Genomic DNA, 19,338 nt, shown 5'->3' on the forward strand with positions numbered 1-19,338 from the left:
CAAGGCGGTTGCTAGGGTGTTATATGGTTGCTAGGGTACTCTGTGGTTGCTGAGGTGTTGCTATGCGGTTGCTAAGGTATTCTGGGTGGTTACTAGGTTGTTGCTATGCGGTTACTAAGGTATTCTGTGTGCTTGCTAGGGTGTTGCTATGCGGTTGCTAGGGTACTCTGGGTGGTTGCTAAGGTGTTCCTATGTGGTTGCTAGGATATTCTGAGTGGTTGCTAAGGTGTTGATAGGGTACTCGGGGTAGTTGCTAAGGTGTTGCTATCCGGGTGGTACTCTGGGTGGTTGCTAGGGTGTTCCTATGCGGTTGCTAGGGTACTTGGGTGGTTGCTATGTGGTTGCTAAGGTATTCTGGATGGTTGCTAAGGTGTTGCTATGCGGTTGCTAAGGTACTTAGGGTGGTTGCTAAGGTGTTGCTATGCGGTTGCTAGGGTACTTGGGGTGGTTGCTAGGGTGTTGCTATGCGGTTGCTAGGGTACTCGGGGTGGTTGCTGAGGTGTTGCTTTTTTTCATCATTTGTGCGCCAAAAAAACAAAATAACGACTTTTCAACAATATCTAGTGATGGCCGATTTCAAAACACTGCTTCTGAGCTTTACAAATCGAATTAGTGATTCGGATCTCCTATCAAACGGCTAAACTGCTGAAATCACGTGACTTTGGCGCTCCGAGTCACTGATTCGATTCATAAAGATTCAAAGCAGTGTTTTGAAATCGGCCATCACTAGATATTGTTGAAAAGTCGTTATTTTGTGTTTGTGTTTGTGTTTTGGCGCACAAAAAGTATTCTCGTTGCTTTATAACATTAAGGTAGAACCACTGAACTCACATGAACTGTTTTAAATATAACTTTAGTACCTTTCTGGGCATTTGAAAGTGTAAATTAACTTGCTGGTTATGAAGGCCTCACGGAGCCATCGGATTTGATCAAAAATATCTTAATTTGTGTTCTGAAGATGAACAAAGGTCTTACGGGTGTGGAACGACATGAGGGTAAGTAATAAATGACAGAAATTTCATTTTTGGGTGAGCTAACCCTAAATTGTCTGTCTCCTCAAGGACCAACATAACATAACATGACAGCTCAACATTGCCCTCTATTGATATTAAACGGAACATGGTGAAATCATTCACTCCTATGCTCACTGAATTGTGTTAAAAGAAAAATAATTATTATGATTTACATCTTTAAAAATTATGTGTATGTATATAAATACATGCATGTAAAATTATGATATATACTAATTTATACGATATAGCGTGCGTGTATGTGTGTGTGTGAGAGACAGTAATAACCCACAAACTTTCCCTAAGAAACTGAAATGTTTCTGCTGAAATTAACGAGCCGCGGATCAACTCCTCCATGACGTCATCAGCGCGCGCCGCTGGGCTTCAGTCTGCTGGCCTCTGGAATGGGCAGATATCACCAGCCCATATTTCACCATTGATTTACTGCACGAACTCCACCGAGAGTCTGTATTTCTGCCCGTCGTCCACACGATGCAATGCGGAGGTGAGTGTTTGTGTCGCAGCGTGTTCGCGTGCGGGTGCAGAAGCGGCTGTTTGAGTCTGTGGGAAGAGCGATTAGCCCGTTAGCGGCGCTCCGGTGGAAATCCCAGCCTCTCATTTACTCCTGCTTTAGTTTCAAACATGCGTTGACTACCAAAGTTTGACTGGAGGAAATGAAGTGAACGCACCGAACAGTTTTCTGCAGATGAATGATTATATTCCCCGTGTGAGGCGTCTGGCTAGTGAAGTTAAAGGCTTTAATAGCAGCTGGCTAACGCTTGAGTCTTGATGAAAACATCTCTAGTGTCTCTACTTGTGCCACGATTCACTTCAGCGCGATGTCAATACTCACGCGGATCGCGGACACCCAAAACATCTAAATGTACGTTATTGCATTTTAAAAATATCTTATTTGTGTCATTTAATATTTTTCGCTTTCTTTTATGCATGTTTCAGTTTAATAGTGTCAGGATAATGTAAGTAGACGAAGTTTCCGTTTCATGGAAACTTTTCGTTTTAGCAAATGATTCAGTTTGATTTATGAATTTGGCTATTAAAATGAGAGATTACTATATTTAGAAAGTTGGCAGTGCATTTTATCCACCGTGTATGTATATCTGCGTTTACTACGGAGCAATAACTGCACCTAGAATTGATTTTTGGGGCGTTTTATTATCTTTCACGTGGAAATATTGTCTAATCATATTAAAACAAAGTCCATCGTGTGTTTATGTAAGATACTAACTAGATATGCCTAGATTTGAATTAATGTGAAATTTACCAAAACAGCACTCAAATATTTTAAATATATAGGGCATTTTCTGATATGCCAAGCATGTTGCTCAACTAGTGTCTGTTTCTTTAAGAGAACATGGCCATAAATGGCTTAGCCTTCTTCTATTTATGCACTTTCTTTCTCTTTATTGAATCTACCGTGTATGAATCACAGAAGCATCATGGGCACAATACAGTTAGCCTGGAAGAAATGTATTTTGAGTGCTTTATCTTTTAGGCCTAATTCTATTAACTATTACGGCCGTTACTGCACTTGGGTCTAATCGTGTTTGTTCTGGGAGATATGAGGTTAAATATTATTATAATAAGCTTTGAAATACTATTAAAAATCATTACTAGGTTGTCGTAATAACAGTATAGTATGATGTCAACATTAGTGATTAAAATAAAATGTGATAAATCTTCCATTTTGAATGATTTAACTTGAATTTTAATTTAATAAATTCCCCTTTAACTGTACTAATGAGGTTTAGTGATGTTCGTCATGATGCTTGTATTTATCTTGCTTTCTAGTATCCTTGACGCTGTATTTAGGCCAAACTGGAAGGCACATTTGTGGATTTCCTCGGTAATTTCCAATGGGCTTTTTAGAAAAGTGGCTTTTGATGAATGAGTCAAACAGGTCTGTGGTTAAGGTTACTCAAAGAGACTTCCACATTTTGTTCTAGAATATAAATGACAGACAGTCATACCTCAAAAAATGACATGTCACTGTTTTTCAAAGGCTTACAATGTCAGATTTTCAACACGTCATCTTAATTTTAGACTAATCTTAGACTGAGTTCTAGTTTTGTTATGTGCTTTTGTCATTATTAGTTTTTGTTTATCCTTTTATTTCAGTTTGAGGATCTTTAGTACTTCAACTTACATTTGCCAAGGCAAAAATCCTAATTTCTGGCTCAGTTTTTAAATTAATATTTATTTTTATTTTATTTTAGATTTATTACAAAAACCATTTTAGTTAACAAAAATATATTATATTGTATTATAAAGAGGGTATGCACGTGACGTCACTGTCGGCCGGAGTGACTGCGGTTACGCCCACTGAGTGCCAAAAAAACTGAGTGGCAGCATTGGTTTTCAGCGTGAATGCCACGAAAAACACACAAAACGCATATAAAACAGGAAAGAGCTTTGCTATTGACTGTACAAAAAATCTGAGGTGTATTTTTACAGACTGCCGACAACGAGAAAAAAAAGAGAAGCAAATTGATCACTGCAATTCAAACAACTGGACTCTAGACAGCAAAACATGGATTTGCTTTTATCATTTTGTCAATATGTTTAATTTTGGGGTAAAATCATACCCTGTATATTGTATTGACAACTCACCCATTGAATATTTAGCGTCTGCATAATTGGGTGTTTATAAATGAACGCTGACAAACTATTCAAGTTTTACGACTGGATGATATATAACATTGATATAACTGATCACCTGGATTTAGAGCTACCTATATTGTATTTATATAAATACAGGCAAATTTGCTTTATGTATTTCACCGGTGTCGAAATCAGGCACATATAATTGTCTGGAAACATGATTCCTGGCTGCATATCAATATCCATAGATTACTGGATCTTTGGTAAGTTGTAACAGGAACACTATCGAGTCCAAACCTTAAGTTTAATCGTTAGTTTTTCTCGCATTTTACTTGTTTTCGCAGTTTCCCCTATTAAATCCAAACATGCATCAGGTTCTTTTGCCACTCAGTCCGGCTGAGGGGGTGTTTTCCAGCGGGAAAGTGACGTCAATGCAATAATTAATGGCACATAATTATTATTAGTTTTGGCATGTAAATTGCAGAATTGTGTGTATTAGTGTATGTCCAAACAATCTGAATTGAATCAAACTTGGCTGAAACTCTAAAAAATCTAAAGGTTTGAGTCAATGTTGATTGTTGTTTCAAACTATTTGTCATAAATGGGGAGAGTTGGGAGCAGGTAACATGGAGAAAGATTATGCAATGTTCATTTATATATACTACAGACATTTTAACAATACAAAGCTGGTTGAAGAAAAATTGAAGTCCTTTAAAAATGTGAAATGCAAACTAAATTGCTATGTAATGCATATTTGAAAATATGTACTCTTGCACGTTGCTTGTAAGTAATATGGCACTAAATTGTGCTTAAAAGTCACCAAAAATATTGTAGCAATTTATATATGCAGAGTTTGAAAGTGATGTTTGGCAGATTGGCCACGTGTTTTAATTGACCAAGTCGAAACAGTTGCAACAATCTCAAAAACAGCCGTTTTATTGGCCTGGTCAGTATGTTGAGCACTAGTCTATTCATCATTAGTTTAAATATATAGTTTATATTTATTAGGGGTGTGACGAGATCTCGTGCGTGAGGGTGAAATTAGGATAGAATATGCCACCGCTACATTTACATTGTTTGTTACATTTATATACGTCATTATGCGATTTCAATACCCCGCATTTTAAAAGCGGCTCCCTGATGCATGCAAATATCTCCCAATATAAAAGCGCTCTTAGGCTGGGCTGTTTAGTTGTAACCATCTCTTAGCTCTGTATCATGCTTATAGAAAAATTGGGTCACTATTTGCACTTTAAATATAGAGATAGTACCTCGATTATGGTTGCAATAACAGAAAACTGTTATTAATTTTTATTTATACTGATTTTATTTCTATGATCAACTTGTGGAAAAGAGTTCAGAGTTCAAAAGTTGTAGAAGCTCATAATTCATGTACAGTTCTAAGGTCTGAAGAGACTGAAATCATACAGAAGAGAAGCCAGTCAGTTGAGTTTGTGGGCAAAACCTTTTACAGTGCTTGAGTATTGTTGTCTTTTACTGCATATGATAATTCATACTCAGAAAGTAGACATGAAATGACATTCATTACAAGATGATTAGTTAAATCTTTTCAAATGCACCTGCAGACTAATTTTCTGATCATGTATTTCATCATTGAGGATTTCTTAAAAATACTGTGTAAAAATCTTGTCTCGTTCTTCGTCACACCCCTAATATTTATACATGATTTCTTTATGCGTTTAGGTAAGGTGATGGAAGAGGCCAGCGGGAGGTTCTCAGAGCTGATTCCAGTGGTGCTATTTCCGCGGCTGTCAGGCTTTGTCCCTTCCTCTGTTCAGTAACAGCACCCATTCTCATCCCGAATCACCATGAAACCAGTCCATGAGCGCAACCAGGAGTGCCTCCCTCCCAAGAAGCGGGACCTCCCTGTTAACAACAACAACAACAACACCTCCACCAACAACAACAGCAGCAGTAGCATCAGCGGCGGAGCGGGAGGCAGTGGAATTGGGAGTGGAGGAGGAGGTGAGGATGGCCCATCTTCACAAAGCTCTGGAGTGAGCGGAGAAGGCCAAAGTGGTAGTGGCGAGTGGGTGCGAGCCCAGCCGAGCGTGCATTATGGGGTGGAGGGTGCTGAGGGTCTCATCGGGGTACCCGTGGATCAGTATAGCATGCTCTATAAAGTAGCTTTGCCCGCTGGCACCTACTCACCCACCAGTCTGCACCCTGTTCTTAGCCACATTTCTCCTGCCTACAACGTACCTTCCTCGGTGTTACAGCATACGAGTGTTCCCTACCCTCCGCATGGCTACACCCAGATCCCACACTCCTCCTTGCAGTTTGTTAGCTCTCCGTACGCGACCGCGGTTCCCTACGCCTTGCCTCCGGGATTTGTTCCCAGTCCCTTAATGCCACCTCAGTCCGCCATTTCACAGCCACACCTGGTTCCATACCCATCAGTGATTCAGGAAGGAGTGGTCTCGTCCCCTCCGCAGCAGCAGGTCTCGTACACCAAAATGCTCCCGTCTGAGCAGGCGGCGGCACTCGGGACTGTAGGGATGCTGTCTGCCGGGGAGCTCAGCCCGAGAGGCGTGCCTGTGTTCTACAACCCCGCCGTCAGGGGCGTCCAACCTCAACGAGACCTGCACAGCAGCTCCCTAGAGCAGGAAAGGGAGGTGAATGGTGGGGACAGAGACCACGGAGGCAGGGAGAGCCATCAGGATGCAGTTTATTCGGCCAGAAGTGCACGGATGCTGCAGGCAGCTGCGCTGGAGGCCCAGCAAGACAAGAGCTTGAAAAGCCGCAGGCCGGAGGGCAGAATGTCGCCAGGACAGAGCAGCACGCCAGACACTGATCTCGAGGTGAGGAACGGATGGTTAACTATTGGATCAATGTGTTATAATGTAAGTATAGAGTATAAAAATATATAAGTTTAGAATTATAAGTATGTATATAAAATGTCTTGCTGAAGGTTTTGTAGAGTTTTAGAAATGGACCCTTTTCACAGACTGTGATGACAGTTTCCAGTTATCAGCACTGAAAATCTAGTAAAGTTTTTTTTTTTTTTAGTACACATTTATAACACTGTGCATTGTGTTATATTACCTTGGCAGTAAATGACAAAAAAAAAGAAGAGCATTAAAGGGTTAGTTCACCCAAAAATGAAAATTCTGTCATTTATTACTTACCCTCATGCCGTTCCACACCTGTAAGACCTTCGTTAATTTTAGGAACACAAATTAAGATATTTAGTTGAAATCCGATGGCTCAGTGAGGCCTCCATAGGGAACAATGACATTTCCTCTCTCAAGACCCATTAATGCACTAAAAACATATTTTAATCGGTTCATGTAAGTACAGTGGATCAATATTAATATTATAAAGTGACGAGAATATTTTTAGTGTGCCAAAAAAAACAAAATAACGACTTATTTAGTGATGGCCGATTTCAAAACACTGCTTCAGGAAGATTCGGAGCACAAATGAATGTGAAATGTGAAAAAGGAACTTGCATTACTTATAACTTAGATAATTTGATGATAAATTGAAAAAGTAATGCGTTACTTTACTAGTTACTTGAAAAAGTAATCTGATTACGTAACTCAAGTTACTTGTAATACGTTACCCCCAACACTGGTCATGGAAATGCCATCATGGATTTTTTTTCTTTTTGCTCTCTGAGCAAATGGTAATACAAAAATTATGTTTTCTTTCATCTCTCGTTACCCAACTGACGACTTACGCTTCTAAGAACTACGGAAATGTTAAAAGGGTCCATTCAAAGAAAGTGGGTTATTGAAGGTCTGTGGTTTTTCACTCCAGAATTCAACCTTTTCGATCACCAAATTGAAAAAAAAAAGTAAAGATCCAGGGCATGTAAGGTGTGATATATATAGGGAAAGTGTTTGAAACCATGAAGAAACTGCATAAAGGAATTGTTAGGACACAAATATGATTTTACAACAAATCCAAATCTGCTGCTAAATGAAACAACCACTTATTCGACATTCTGTTTTACTACAGTTCATAAAAAGAGTTGCAGATAGGTTGTTAACAAGACATGACATTCTATAATCAGGAACTGATTGGGTAGTGGATTTTAGATGTCAGAATAAAGCAATTGAAAAGGGGAAGTCATTTCAGAGGCAGAGCAAGTTATTGCAATATCACCAGGAATGTACTTTAAGTAAATAATATGGTCAATTTTGATTTCTTATTGACTTGGAACAGTAATTTGCCACATCACAGGACTATTGAGTGCACTGCAGAAAAGCTGATTAAAAATGGTGGCCAGTCACAACATTTAAATATATCAGTATCAGTAGTGACTTGACTATTATGCAGTTACATTACTTAGCCTATAATTTTGACCTACAGTACAGTCCAAAAGTTTGGAACCACTAAGATTTTTAATGTTTTTAAAAGAAGTTTCGTCTGCTCACCAAGGCTACATTTATTTAATTAAAAATACAGTAAAAAACAGTAATATTGTGAAATATTATTACAATTTAAAATAACTGTTTTCTATTTGAATATATTTCACAAAGTAATTTATTCCTGTGATGGCAAAGCTGAATTTTCAGCATCATTACTCCAGTCTTCAGTGTCACATGATCCTTCAGAAATCATTCTAATATGCTGATCTGCTGCTCAAGAAACATTTAATGTGTACAATTGTACAAAATATTTGTGTACAATATTTTTTTTCAGGATTATTTGATGAATAGAAAGTTCAAAAGAACAGTGTTTATCTGAAATCTAATCTTTTGTAACATTATAAATGTCTTTACTGCCACTTTTGATTGATTTAATGCATCCTTGCTGAATAAAAGTATTCATTTCTTTAATTTCTTTTCAAAAAAATAAATATAAAAATTCTTACTGACCCCAAACTTTTGAACAGTAGTGTATAATGCTACAGAAGCTTTGTATTTCAGATAAATGCTGTTCTTTTGAACTTTCTATTCATCAAGAAATCCTGAAAAAAAAAGTACACAACTGTTTTCAACATTGAAAATAATCATAAATGTTTATTGAGCAGCAAATCAGCATATTAGAATGATTTCTGAAGGATCATGTGACACTGAAGACTGGAGTAATGATGCTGAAAATTCAGCTTTGCATCACAGGAATAAATTACTTTGTCAAATATATTTAAATAGTACACAGTTATTTTAAATTGTAATAATATTTCACAATATTACTGTTTTTACTGTATTTTTAATTAAATAAATGTAGCCTTGGTGAGCAGACGAAACTTCTTTTAAAAACATTAAAAATCTTAGTGGTTCCAAACTTTTGGACTGTACTGTATATTGAAATCGGATCTTTGTTTAAAGGTAGAGTAAGCGATTTCTGAGAAACACTGTTGATGTTTGAAATCAACACCCAAACAAACTCCCCCACCCTTTATTGCTCCGCCTCCAAAATAACAAACACGCAGTGCAACACAGGCAACCACTAATAGCTGGTGCATCAGACAGCTTGCGCGAGTATGGATGATTCAGCTGTGATTCAACAACAACAGCATACAATAACACATCTTGGTTCTGTAAAACATAGTAAAACCAATGTTACTCACATATGGAGCTTTTCCAGAATTAAAGGGTTAGTTCACCCAAAAATGAAATTTCTGTCATTAATTACTCACCCTTATGTCATTCCACACCCATAAGACCTTCGTTCAGTCTTTTTTCGAATGACTCACTCGCTCTCTCTCCTCCCCCATCATACGCCCCCTACCGCTGTTTGGCTACAAGAGTGTTTTGGTTCTCTGTAGATTTGTCCGATCTTCTTTGTTTTTTTTCCTCCTATTTACACAGACAAGCCTATAAGCAAAAACATTTTTTTCCAGCACACACAGAACAGTGTGGAAGCTTGTTTCTGCCACTAATTAAAAAAATAAAAAAGGTAATTGCGACTTTTTATCTCACAGTTCTTTTTTCTCTGACTTTTAAAGTCCGAATTGTGAGATATAGACTCGCAATTCTAAAAAAAAACCTGTCTTTTTTCCTCTCACAATTGGACATTATAACACGCAATTCTGAATTTATAACTCGCAATTGCAAGAAAAAAAGTCAGAATTGTGAGATTAAAAAGTCACAATTACCTTTTTTTTTTTATTTCATGGTTGAAACAAGCTTCCATTGAACAGACTTTCTAGCAAATATTCACAAAATTGTTTAGGTGTTGATTTAAATTTTTAACAGCATTTCTCAGAAATCGCTTACTGCACCTTTAAGTCATGTCTATGAAGATAACCCAATTGAACAAATAACACAAATAACTATTTTATATTGCAATTTGTAAATGATATAGGAATGAATGTATTTCCTGTTTATTAATGTTTTGAGTTAGCTTTTTTTATATATATATTTAGGTTTCATTTTAATTTTAGTTTAAGTTTTTATTAATTTTGTTGCATGCTTTTATTATTTCTATTTAGCTTTCATTTATTTTAGTTTGTTTTATTAATTGTAGCACTTAAACTTGATTCATTAGTTGCCAATGGAGTGCATCTAATGTTCTTTTTTTTTTTAAGTTTAATATTTAGATGAAAAAAAATTTTTTATTTGAATTACTGGCTTTTTTTTTTTTTAGTTTTTTAGTTTTTGATAACAATAACACTGCACTGAACATATCACAAAATCTTGATGTTGATGTTATTGTTACAGCTTCCCAGATATCATATTTGGATAGAAGCTGGAAATTAGTCTTCTTGAGCTAATCATTACCTACAACCTGACCATTATCCAACCAGTAAGGTTCACTTGGAGTGCACCTACTCACTGTGTTTTGCAGTGTCGCACTTTTCCTTGAACTTGACGTAATGGTACAAACATATTGTAACATAATCTGGACCTGCACAGAGTAGTATTTTAAATACTGTTTCATCCCTACTTAATGCATTTTCAGAGTTTTGCCTTTTTTGAGGCAATTCTTGTGAGTCAGCATCAGTTACACCACTTCCTTCCTTTATTAGCTGTTCTTTGGGTGTGTTGAGGATTGAGTAACTCTGGCTACTACTTCTTAGAAACAACAGAGATTGGTTTTTGATTTATACTCAGCAGAATCTGCTGTGACAAGTCTTGAGGCAAGTCTCACCTTTCATTTGTCACTGTTCAGCTTATGGTGCTATATTTGATAATACTCAAATTTCTAAGGCCTTTAAATTATCAACATGATAAACTTTGCTGAAAATCCTGTTGTACACAATCTATTCATGCCTTCTGTCGTCTGATTGATAGTTCATACTTCTTTAGCAAATAAAACTTTACAACGTTCCCCTTCAGGTTGTGGTACATTTGTCTTTTTGCTGTGAAATCTTTACTGATTTTTATAAAGTAAACTTAAGAATAACTTTTATATTTTTATATTCTAAGCAGCTTAGTTTTAATTGATAATCTATACATAATTTTAAGAAAAATCATGTTAAAATGTGAGTAACAAATGATACATCAGGCTTTTGAGAAACGTTTATTTGTCTCTCTTAGTCGTCACTGTATTGCATTGCTTTATGTTTTGCCCCTACAATAAAAAAATAAATAAATAAAGCATTTTAGTAAAACTAAGCATTTAAATATCATCTAAGATATCATTGGAATATATAGAGTGTCAACTGATATTTAAATGCATTTCATGCAAGTACTCTGCTGAACTGTTATAAAAATTCTCATTGATTTAGATTAAAAGCTATCAGAATTTAATCATACTTTTTGGCAATATAAATAACATCAACTGCACCAAACTGCATATTTTTGCTCAGTTTGTTCTCGAGTGAGAGATCCATATTCTCCTATATCATTACTATGTGAGCCATACATGTCTGATGTATCAAATATGATACTAAACAAAAACACACATGCAAAACTTTTTTAGATTTTTAAAGTATTAGTTCACTTTAAAATGAAAATGACCCTGTGATTTACTCACCCTCAAACCATCCTAGGTGTATATGACTTTCTTCTTTCAGACAAATACAATTGGAGTTATATTAATAAATATCCTGACACATCCAAGCTTTATAATGGCAGTGAATGTAAACCACTTGTTTGAAGCTCAAAAAAGTGCATCCATCCATCATAAACGTACTTCACACGGCCCCCGGGGGGTTAATAAATGCCTTCTGAAGCGAAGTGATGCCTTTGTGTAAGAAAAATATCCATATTTAACACATTATAAAGTAAAATAGCTTTCGGCCATACGGATTCTACTTGTGTCTAAAGCGTAACTTACGCGACGTACTACTGGTATTACACTACACCATGACGTACTACGCTACGTCCTACTTGATACATCGCGAAAGTTATGCTTTAGACATAAGTAGAATGCGTTTGGCAGGAAGTTAGTTATATTACTTTATAGTGTGTTAAATATCGCTATTTTTCTTAAACAAATGCATTGCTTCACTTCAGAAGGCCTTAAATTAACCCTGTGTGGAGTACATTTATGATGGATTTATGCACTTTTTTTTTTTAGCTTTAAACAGGTGGTTTCCTTCACTGCCATTATAAAGCTTGGGAGCTTCAGAGTGATTATTAATATAACTCAGATTGTATTCATCTGAAAGAAGAAAGTCATAGACCTAGGATGGCTTGAGGGTGAGTAAATCATGGGTTAATTTTCATTTTAAAGTGAAATAATCCTTTAAAACATGTCTAAATATTCAATAAACTGTTCCATCTAAAAGATTCGATTTTTCTGACTTATTTTATGTCATTTCATTTGTAGGTCCAGCAGGTGGTTGGACGACTGGCCTCTCCTGTCCATGGCACGAGTCGCAAGGAAGCAGCACATGTCCCTCTGAACCTGTCTCAAAGCTCTCAAAGGAGTCGAGAGACTCAGAGCGAAGTCAGAACAGCATATGCATTAAATCCTGCTGAATCCAGAGCTCATCAGCAGCATATCGTTCAACAAGGTCATGCCGTGATCTTGGCCAATGGGCAGCCTGTTCTCGTGCCCCTGGACTACCATCACCACCAACAGCAGCAGCAGCAACAGCAGCAGCATTATCAATCCAACGATGTGGCCTCACCAGCCATCGTTGCTTCTCAAGCTACATATACAAAAGCCATGGATGCAGCAGCGTGTCTCCCGGAGCGGGCGGTGGCAGAGCTGCCTCCCCAACACGGTCAGCAGCTTCCCACTCCAACTCCTGGTGCTTTACCACAGGCTCCTCTACTGGCACCCACCGGCCCGTCGCACTTCATGAAGGGCGCCATCATCCAGTTGGCTACCGGAGAGCTCAAGCGTGTGGAAGATCTGCAGACTCAGGACTTTGTGCGGAGCGCAGAAGTGAGCGGTGGGCTTAAGATCGACTCGAGCATGGTGGTGGACATCCGTGCTAGTCAGCGGCCTGGCCTAGTGGCGCTGCATTTCAACGTAGGGGAGCAGCAGAGCAAAGTGACTATAGATGTTCCCCCCGAACACCCATTTTTCGTTTTCGGACAGGGCTGGTCGTCCTGTAGCCCCGAGCGGACTGCCCAACTGTACGGTCTCACCTGCCACCATCTGCAAGTGGGTGATGTCTGCGTGTCCGTGACGCTGCAGCAGCAAGCCGCGTTACAGCAGAAACCGCCGCAGCAAATGCAGGCCCGGACTCCCACCAAAGCCAACTCCACGTCAGGAGCCCCACCTCAGCCCATGGGCCCCCCTGCGCCCCAGCACACCCCTCGGCCACCAAACCAATTAAAGATGGAGCGCATCCACAGAGAGAGGGACAGAGACAAGGAAGAGACCATGCAGGTCGGGGGTCTTCGACATATCGATGCGCCCCCCAGACCGAACAGGACTTCAGCAGAGCACACTCGGAGCCAGAGCAACTACTATTTGCACACTGAGGGTCATGCTCCACCGGGAACCGGAGCGGGAGCCTCTTCCGTAGGGGCGTCCCAGAGGCGCTGGTCTGCCCCTGGCTTCCAAAGATACAGCATCAAGAATGAGGACGGAAGTTTAGCCTCAGCTGCCACCTCTAGCTCCTCTCGGCCATCGTTTATCCCTCAGGAGGTCAAGCTATCCATCGAGGGGCGCTCGAACGCCGGCAAGTAGCAGCAAACACAAAAGAGATTGTCTTTGGGAGTGAAGTGTCAGTCGGATGCGAAAGAGGGAGCGTGGTCGGAGGGAGAGAGAATGTAGCCTCAGAATGTTTGAGATTTTGCACATATTGGAAGATTCCCCCTGCCGCCCCCTTCTCCAGTTCTCTTCGGTTCTGGTCTCGAGCAGAGGACTTTTTTTGCCAGGTCATAGTCAGAGTTCGCAATGATCTGCATGGGCAGCTTTATCTGGTAAATCACGTACCAAAGCCTGCATCGTCTGCGTGTTCCTGTGGGTGAACTATCATGTTTTGGCAGTGATCACTTGCATAAAGGTATCTTGCAGTTCCTCAAGTAGATGTTTATTTCAGAAAGGCCAGGGATAAGAATGGGATACAGCCATAGAATCTTGACAAGCCTTTACAATAATAATAAATATATATTTTGAAGAAGGACAAAAGAGGATAGATTGCTCAACAACTTTTTTTTTCCCTAAAAGACAGGCTCTTTCTCTCTAAACATTGACGGTTTCCCTTGTTGCGCTGCCAGGCTTTTATTGGCGAAGACCTTAAAACTTGGACAGTTTTTAATGCGCCTCTCTCTAGAGGTGTGTTTGTCCTCATTTTCCTACACTCTCCTCCTCTCCCTGCCTCTTCTCAGGGTGCTTCTGCTGAGGACTCCTTTCTAGTCTGGAGTTTGAGAACAGTTGCCCAGCATCGTCACGTCAATCAGTTGATCCAACAATCTTTCTACAATCAGGAACTATTTCCAGATGAAGTCTCACACGCATCTTAACAGTTGCATTAACGACTCCTCAGAGGTTTTTAGTTTTGATTCAGCAGTGGCTCTGAATCTGCATTCCAGTTTCAATGTGATCTCTCCTCCTCAACCATTGGAGTTATCATCTCCCAGTAAGGCTGGCCTAGGAAAACGCCTCTAAATAGTACCTCATGGTTGGAAGCATCCTTCAGTCTGATTATTAACTTTTTTTTTTTTTAATCCTACGTTGTTGTGCCCCTTTCCTGGAGTCAACATGTGGTGTCAGCCAAAATCAGCCGTGCTTGCGAAGCTGAGACCAAATGTGCAACAGGTTCTAGTCGTTTGCGGACGGCTTGTTCCTGTGGAAATGGATTGTTGCTCTGAAGGTTTAAATGAAATCGTCCTGTTGGAAGTGTTTAGCACAGACAAGTGTAGATTCACTGCTGTTGGGTGTGGACTGACCCTGCTCAGTTATCAAAATCAAAGCAATAGTTGTTTTTCATGTTGTTGTTTTTTAAATCCCGTATAAGATAGATTACTCCTTGTATTTCGATTTTTTTTCTATGTGCAGCGTTTGCAGTCTGTATGTAAAGACCTTTTTATTCTTATCCTGCACTTCTCTTGATTTTCTAAGATAATGCAGTTTTACTTTGTGATAATACTCACTCTTAACAGTTACTACAGGAGTTCATTACAAGCATGCAATTACCCCTAAAACAACATCCTCTTTCTTTTAGGCATATTTTCTGACCAGTAGTGTCTTCAGAGATGACTAATATTAAATCACACCTCGAAATGGGGCTTTTCTGAAACACCCGCTGATTAGGATGTTCAGAATCAGCTCTTGCTATTTATATAAAGACCTTGGCCTTGGTCTACCTTACATTACGTCCTAACCAGGTATGACACGATAAAACAGGTGATGCTCGAGTTACATTGTGTTGTGTCTGCAAAGAGCACCAAGCAACTTTGTCTGTCACTTTTGTTGGTTCTTGTTTTTGTGGTGGGAAGCTCCGCCTACCGTGAAATCTCTTTGGTCCAAAATCCTTTCATAGGTTTTGTGTCACAGGGTGCAGCGTTTTTGCTTTCAGTTTGGATGGACAAATTACTCATCACTGTAAACTTGTCACGTCATGTCTGGTTAGGACCAGTTTTGAACCGTGAACTCATCTCGAAAGAGGAAAGAGCTTCATTAATACAGTTTGTAATTCAGATCTGTGCTGAGGTTTTTATGGTTTCTTCTTTGGTTTCTGTAATTGGTGAACTCTTGTACAGTATTGCGTTCTGTCTCTCTTCTTGGCAATATTACCCACGAGTGATTTTTAAAACTTGTACTGCAGGTCTTGTATTGCACAGATAAGTTCAATTGATTCACACTGACTCTTTAACAGGAATCAGATATGATGTGTTTTGATGTTTTTGTTTTTTTAATAATGAAGGGAAAGTGTTTGTTGTTTTGAAGTATTCAGTTTTGTTGGTGGTTTTTGGCTCATGAGAAACTGACAGGCAAGGTTGACACTGTTTACACATTAGCCAAGAGAAAATGCTGCAGTTTCACTTTTCATAGTTACTGAACATTTTCAGATGGATGAAATCATGACTTAAGTGCAATTAGACCAAATAATATAAACATTAGGAAGATTGTGTTTTGTTTCAAAACAGCATTCCAGAAAAGAGCCTGACATTCCCACTTTTCCTTTTGTTGTTGTTGTTGTTGTTTTTGTAATGTTTCTCCAACCCCCCAATGTTTTGCCTCCACTTTCTACTTGTCAGATGCAAATTTTCGTTTCCATTTTGGCTCAAGTTCTTTAATGAGACCTTTGATATTTCTCTGCGTTGTTGGCTCTTGGCATTGCTGGGCTGTCTTGTGTTTGGGCCACGATTTATTTGAACAGTTTTTGGACTCTCACTATCACTCAAGGCTTTAAGAGAAGGGTTTTTTTTTTCTTTTTGGTAAAAAAATAATATATATTTTTTATATAAATGTAGCGCTAGCGTTTGACTAGTTAGATTTAGACTTCCTGCATCAACCTCAATGATACAACATGTCTGTGTGCAGTTCTAAAACCTCTTAATGTTGAAGAGAAGTTCGGAAGAGGTATTAAAAAGGGTCATCGCTTGAGCTCACAGGACGAATTATGTGGATACAAACCTACCTGGTTGTACCAACAAGTCTGATTCAGACAAAGTGAAGAAATGGCAATGTGTGTATCGAGTATAACAGTATTTGGTTTTGATCACCCTACATTGGTTCAAATCCATTTGTTGTTTATGAAGCATTTCATCTGTTAATATTTTGTTTGGAGACATACTGTTCCCTCTCAAAAGGAGTCCCACTTTCATGCTATTTATAATCTGGTCTCAAATCTAGTTCATGTTATTTCTTCCTTTCTCTTTTCCCTTTGTCCCAAAATGTTTCGGTGGCACTTTGGACACCGTTTAAGATAGTTCACAGAGGACACTTCACTTTACTGTGGACAGCCAGCCAAAGTGAGCTGCCCAAAAGGGTCACAACAGTCATCTAAGGCCTTGCAGACACAAATTTAGTCTGTTCATGACTGGGAAAAACATCGTAAACCTGCCTAATCTGGTCTGCTGGTCTTCAGCCTGGTCAAGTGCATATGGTTTGCTGGTTTTAAAGAGGTTTTGGATTTGGTCAACCGGCTTGGGAGACCAACTTTGACTGGTTTCAAGTTGTTAGGTTCACAGACGGGGAAAAATGATAAGAATGCCGATGTTGTTATTCAAATTTAGGATCTGTTCCTTTTTTTTTTTTTTTTTTTTTTTTTTTTTTTTAAGTATTACATTTGAATGAAGCAATACTTGACTCGAATTAGCAGATAGATTCAGCTTTAGCATGAGCTATGCAGTAGAGATGCAGTCAGCACCCTATGCGTAATGCAGTTTCAACAATCTCACCAGTTCATCTGTGGTCTGCTGCGTTTCAAGAAACATTTCGATGGCGTTGCACATTTGGATTTTCTCTAGTAACCCACAGGCTCGGTGACCTTTATGGTAGTGGTTAGTTATGTCACTGCCAAGTCACATAACTTGAAGCTTATCTATTATCGCTTGTTTGGTGCTGTATTTTTATTTTTTGTCAGCAATGGTGCACTGTTCTCGGTCTTCTCAAATGCACTGCCTTACCAGCCGTCTCTCGTCGAGATGAAATCTCCCACCTGCAAACTTCATGGCGGAGATGGACTGAGTTCGCTTTCATTAAGAACTGAGCTACTACCTTGTGCACTGTAACCAAGAAGAGTTGACGCTATGTTTGTGCCTTCCCAATGTCTTAACTTTACTCTGGTCTGTCTTATTAAGCTTTGTTCTCTGGGAGATTTGCATGTCTCCAGTTTGCTCTTACCTTCATCACATGACATTTATCAATCTTGCTGGCTTTAAAATACTTCTGTACTGTTGAGGGCCATTTTGATCCTATCTATACTGCAACATCAACTTTTCTGCCTGAAACTTCATGGCATCCCAAATACCTAAAATTAGAAATAGAAACAATACAATAGAAAATGAATAATAGAGTGCTGTAGTGATGACACATTTTTGTAGGCCAACCTGGAAGTTAGCATCACCCTGCTTTCCTCAATAGAATTTTTCCATTGGCTTTTGGATTGTTGCAGAAAATAAGCTCTGTGACCCAAAAAAAATTATAATCCTTGCATGTTTTGTTCATCATGATAATCTTCACAAATGAATACAACTTTTATGAGTTTTGAAGCCTAAATGCAGTCACCAGAAGTAAAATGCTAAACGATCTACGAAACTGTCGGGTGTCGTCAACGTCACCACCATTAAGCTTCCGACAACACTTCTATCTTTAGTTTTTTTTTTTGTTTTTTTTAATTTCCCTGAAGTTAAAATAGTTTGCAAGAGCACAATTATAAACGCAACAAGGCTGTGAAAGTGGACTAGGTGAGTTTACCTCAAACTACAGACTTTATTTCAGGCATTTAACCAAAAACCCATTGGCTTAAGGACGATGGAACTGGAAGTGCTAAAATGTTAAACCGTTTCTGGGTTTTAGACAACAAAAATGTCATCCTTACAGCACTGTAAAGTTTAGTTATTGACGCAAGATCAATAAATGTGTAAATTGTGACTCTTAAGCTCTGATTATTAATCATTCAGAGTCAATCTGGCGTTCAATGGTAACGGCACAGAAGGTTTAAGCTTAAGCTACATTCCTACGCTTTTGCATTTCTTTCTCTCTATGGATGTGAGAAAATTAATCCAATCATGTCCTTACCTCGCTTTCGCATACATATTGAGTACAACATTGATGTAAGCATTTCATCGCCCTATAAAGAATAGGATGCCTGCACACTAGACAAACACAGGGTTTCATGGGTAGAAATGCATTCTGAACGAAAGAGTTGAAATAAAGTGGGAATTTATTTTCCGAAGTACTTCCAAAAGCACAATCAGACCAGCCTGCAACAGATTGTGTTGCATTTCAGATTCAGGTTTTGGTCACATGGCAGTTTTTCCTTTTTATTAGTGATGATTTTTCATGTTCCCCATTGAAATCCAAGGATATTTCTGGTGTGTAGACGCCCTATTCTCGGTGCACATGCCTTCTGAGTTGTTCTTCGCTCTGAAACTGTGTTGTTCTTCCATGGAGCCTCACCTAATCATGTAACATAGACGTTTGTCACTTTGATGCAATGAAATGTTCTGCACTTATTTCCCCTCACCTGTAGTGTTATTGTAAACATTTCGCCATTATAATGAATCATTCGAAACCACGTAAAAACAATCATCCAAACATTTGTATTCTTGTACAGATATGAAGATACATTTTGTATAGTATTAGCTTGTCAATAACGCCTTAAGATGTGCATCGTTCGTAAACGATGCGTACAAGTGACTCCCACTCTGCAAGGTCGTAAGATTTCATGTGGAGACAAAGTCTCATTCAGTTCGAGTCGTTTTGCCCGTGGACT

The 19,338-nt window shown here is 38.8% G+C and overlaps 1 protein-coding gene across 3 annotated transcripts; it reads left to right on the plus strand.

Annotated features, from left to right (window-relative positions):
- The first annotated feature begins 1,110 nt into the window (after window positions 1-1,110).
- On the plus strand, window positions 1,111-18,344 carry atxn1l (ataxin 1-like). 3 transcript variants are annotated; one of them, XM_048186059.1, is made up of 3 exons: window positions 1,111-1,515; window positions 5,334-6,493; window positions 12,321-18,344. In XM_048186059.1, exons 2-3 carry the CDS (start codon window positions 5,459-5,461, stop codon window positions 13,635-13,637), a joined length of 2,352 nt encoding a protein of 783 aa, XP_048042016.1. In that variant the 5' UTR covers window positions 1,111-1,515; window positions 5,334-5,458; the 3' UTR covers window positions 13,638-18,344. The 3 variants fall into 3 exon arrangements, with proteins under 3 accessions (XP_048042016.1, XP_048042018.1, XP_048042017.1); XM_048186061.1 differs by having other exon boundaries at window positions 1,114-1,515; window positions 5,334-6,451; XM_048186060.1 differs by lacking the exon at window positions 1,111-1,515 and adding an exon at window positions 1,564-1,893.
- Window positions 18,345-19,338: the final 994 nt, after the last annotated feature.

Source organism: Megalobrama amblycephala, linkage group LG3 (assembly GCF_018812025.1).
Source record: "Megalobrama amblycephala isolate DHTTF-2021 linkage group LG3, ASM1881202v1, whole genome shotgun sequence".
Lineage (NCBI taxonomy): Eukaryota > Metazoa > Chordata > Actinopteri > Cypriniformes > Xenocyprididae > Megalobrama > Megalobrama amblycephala.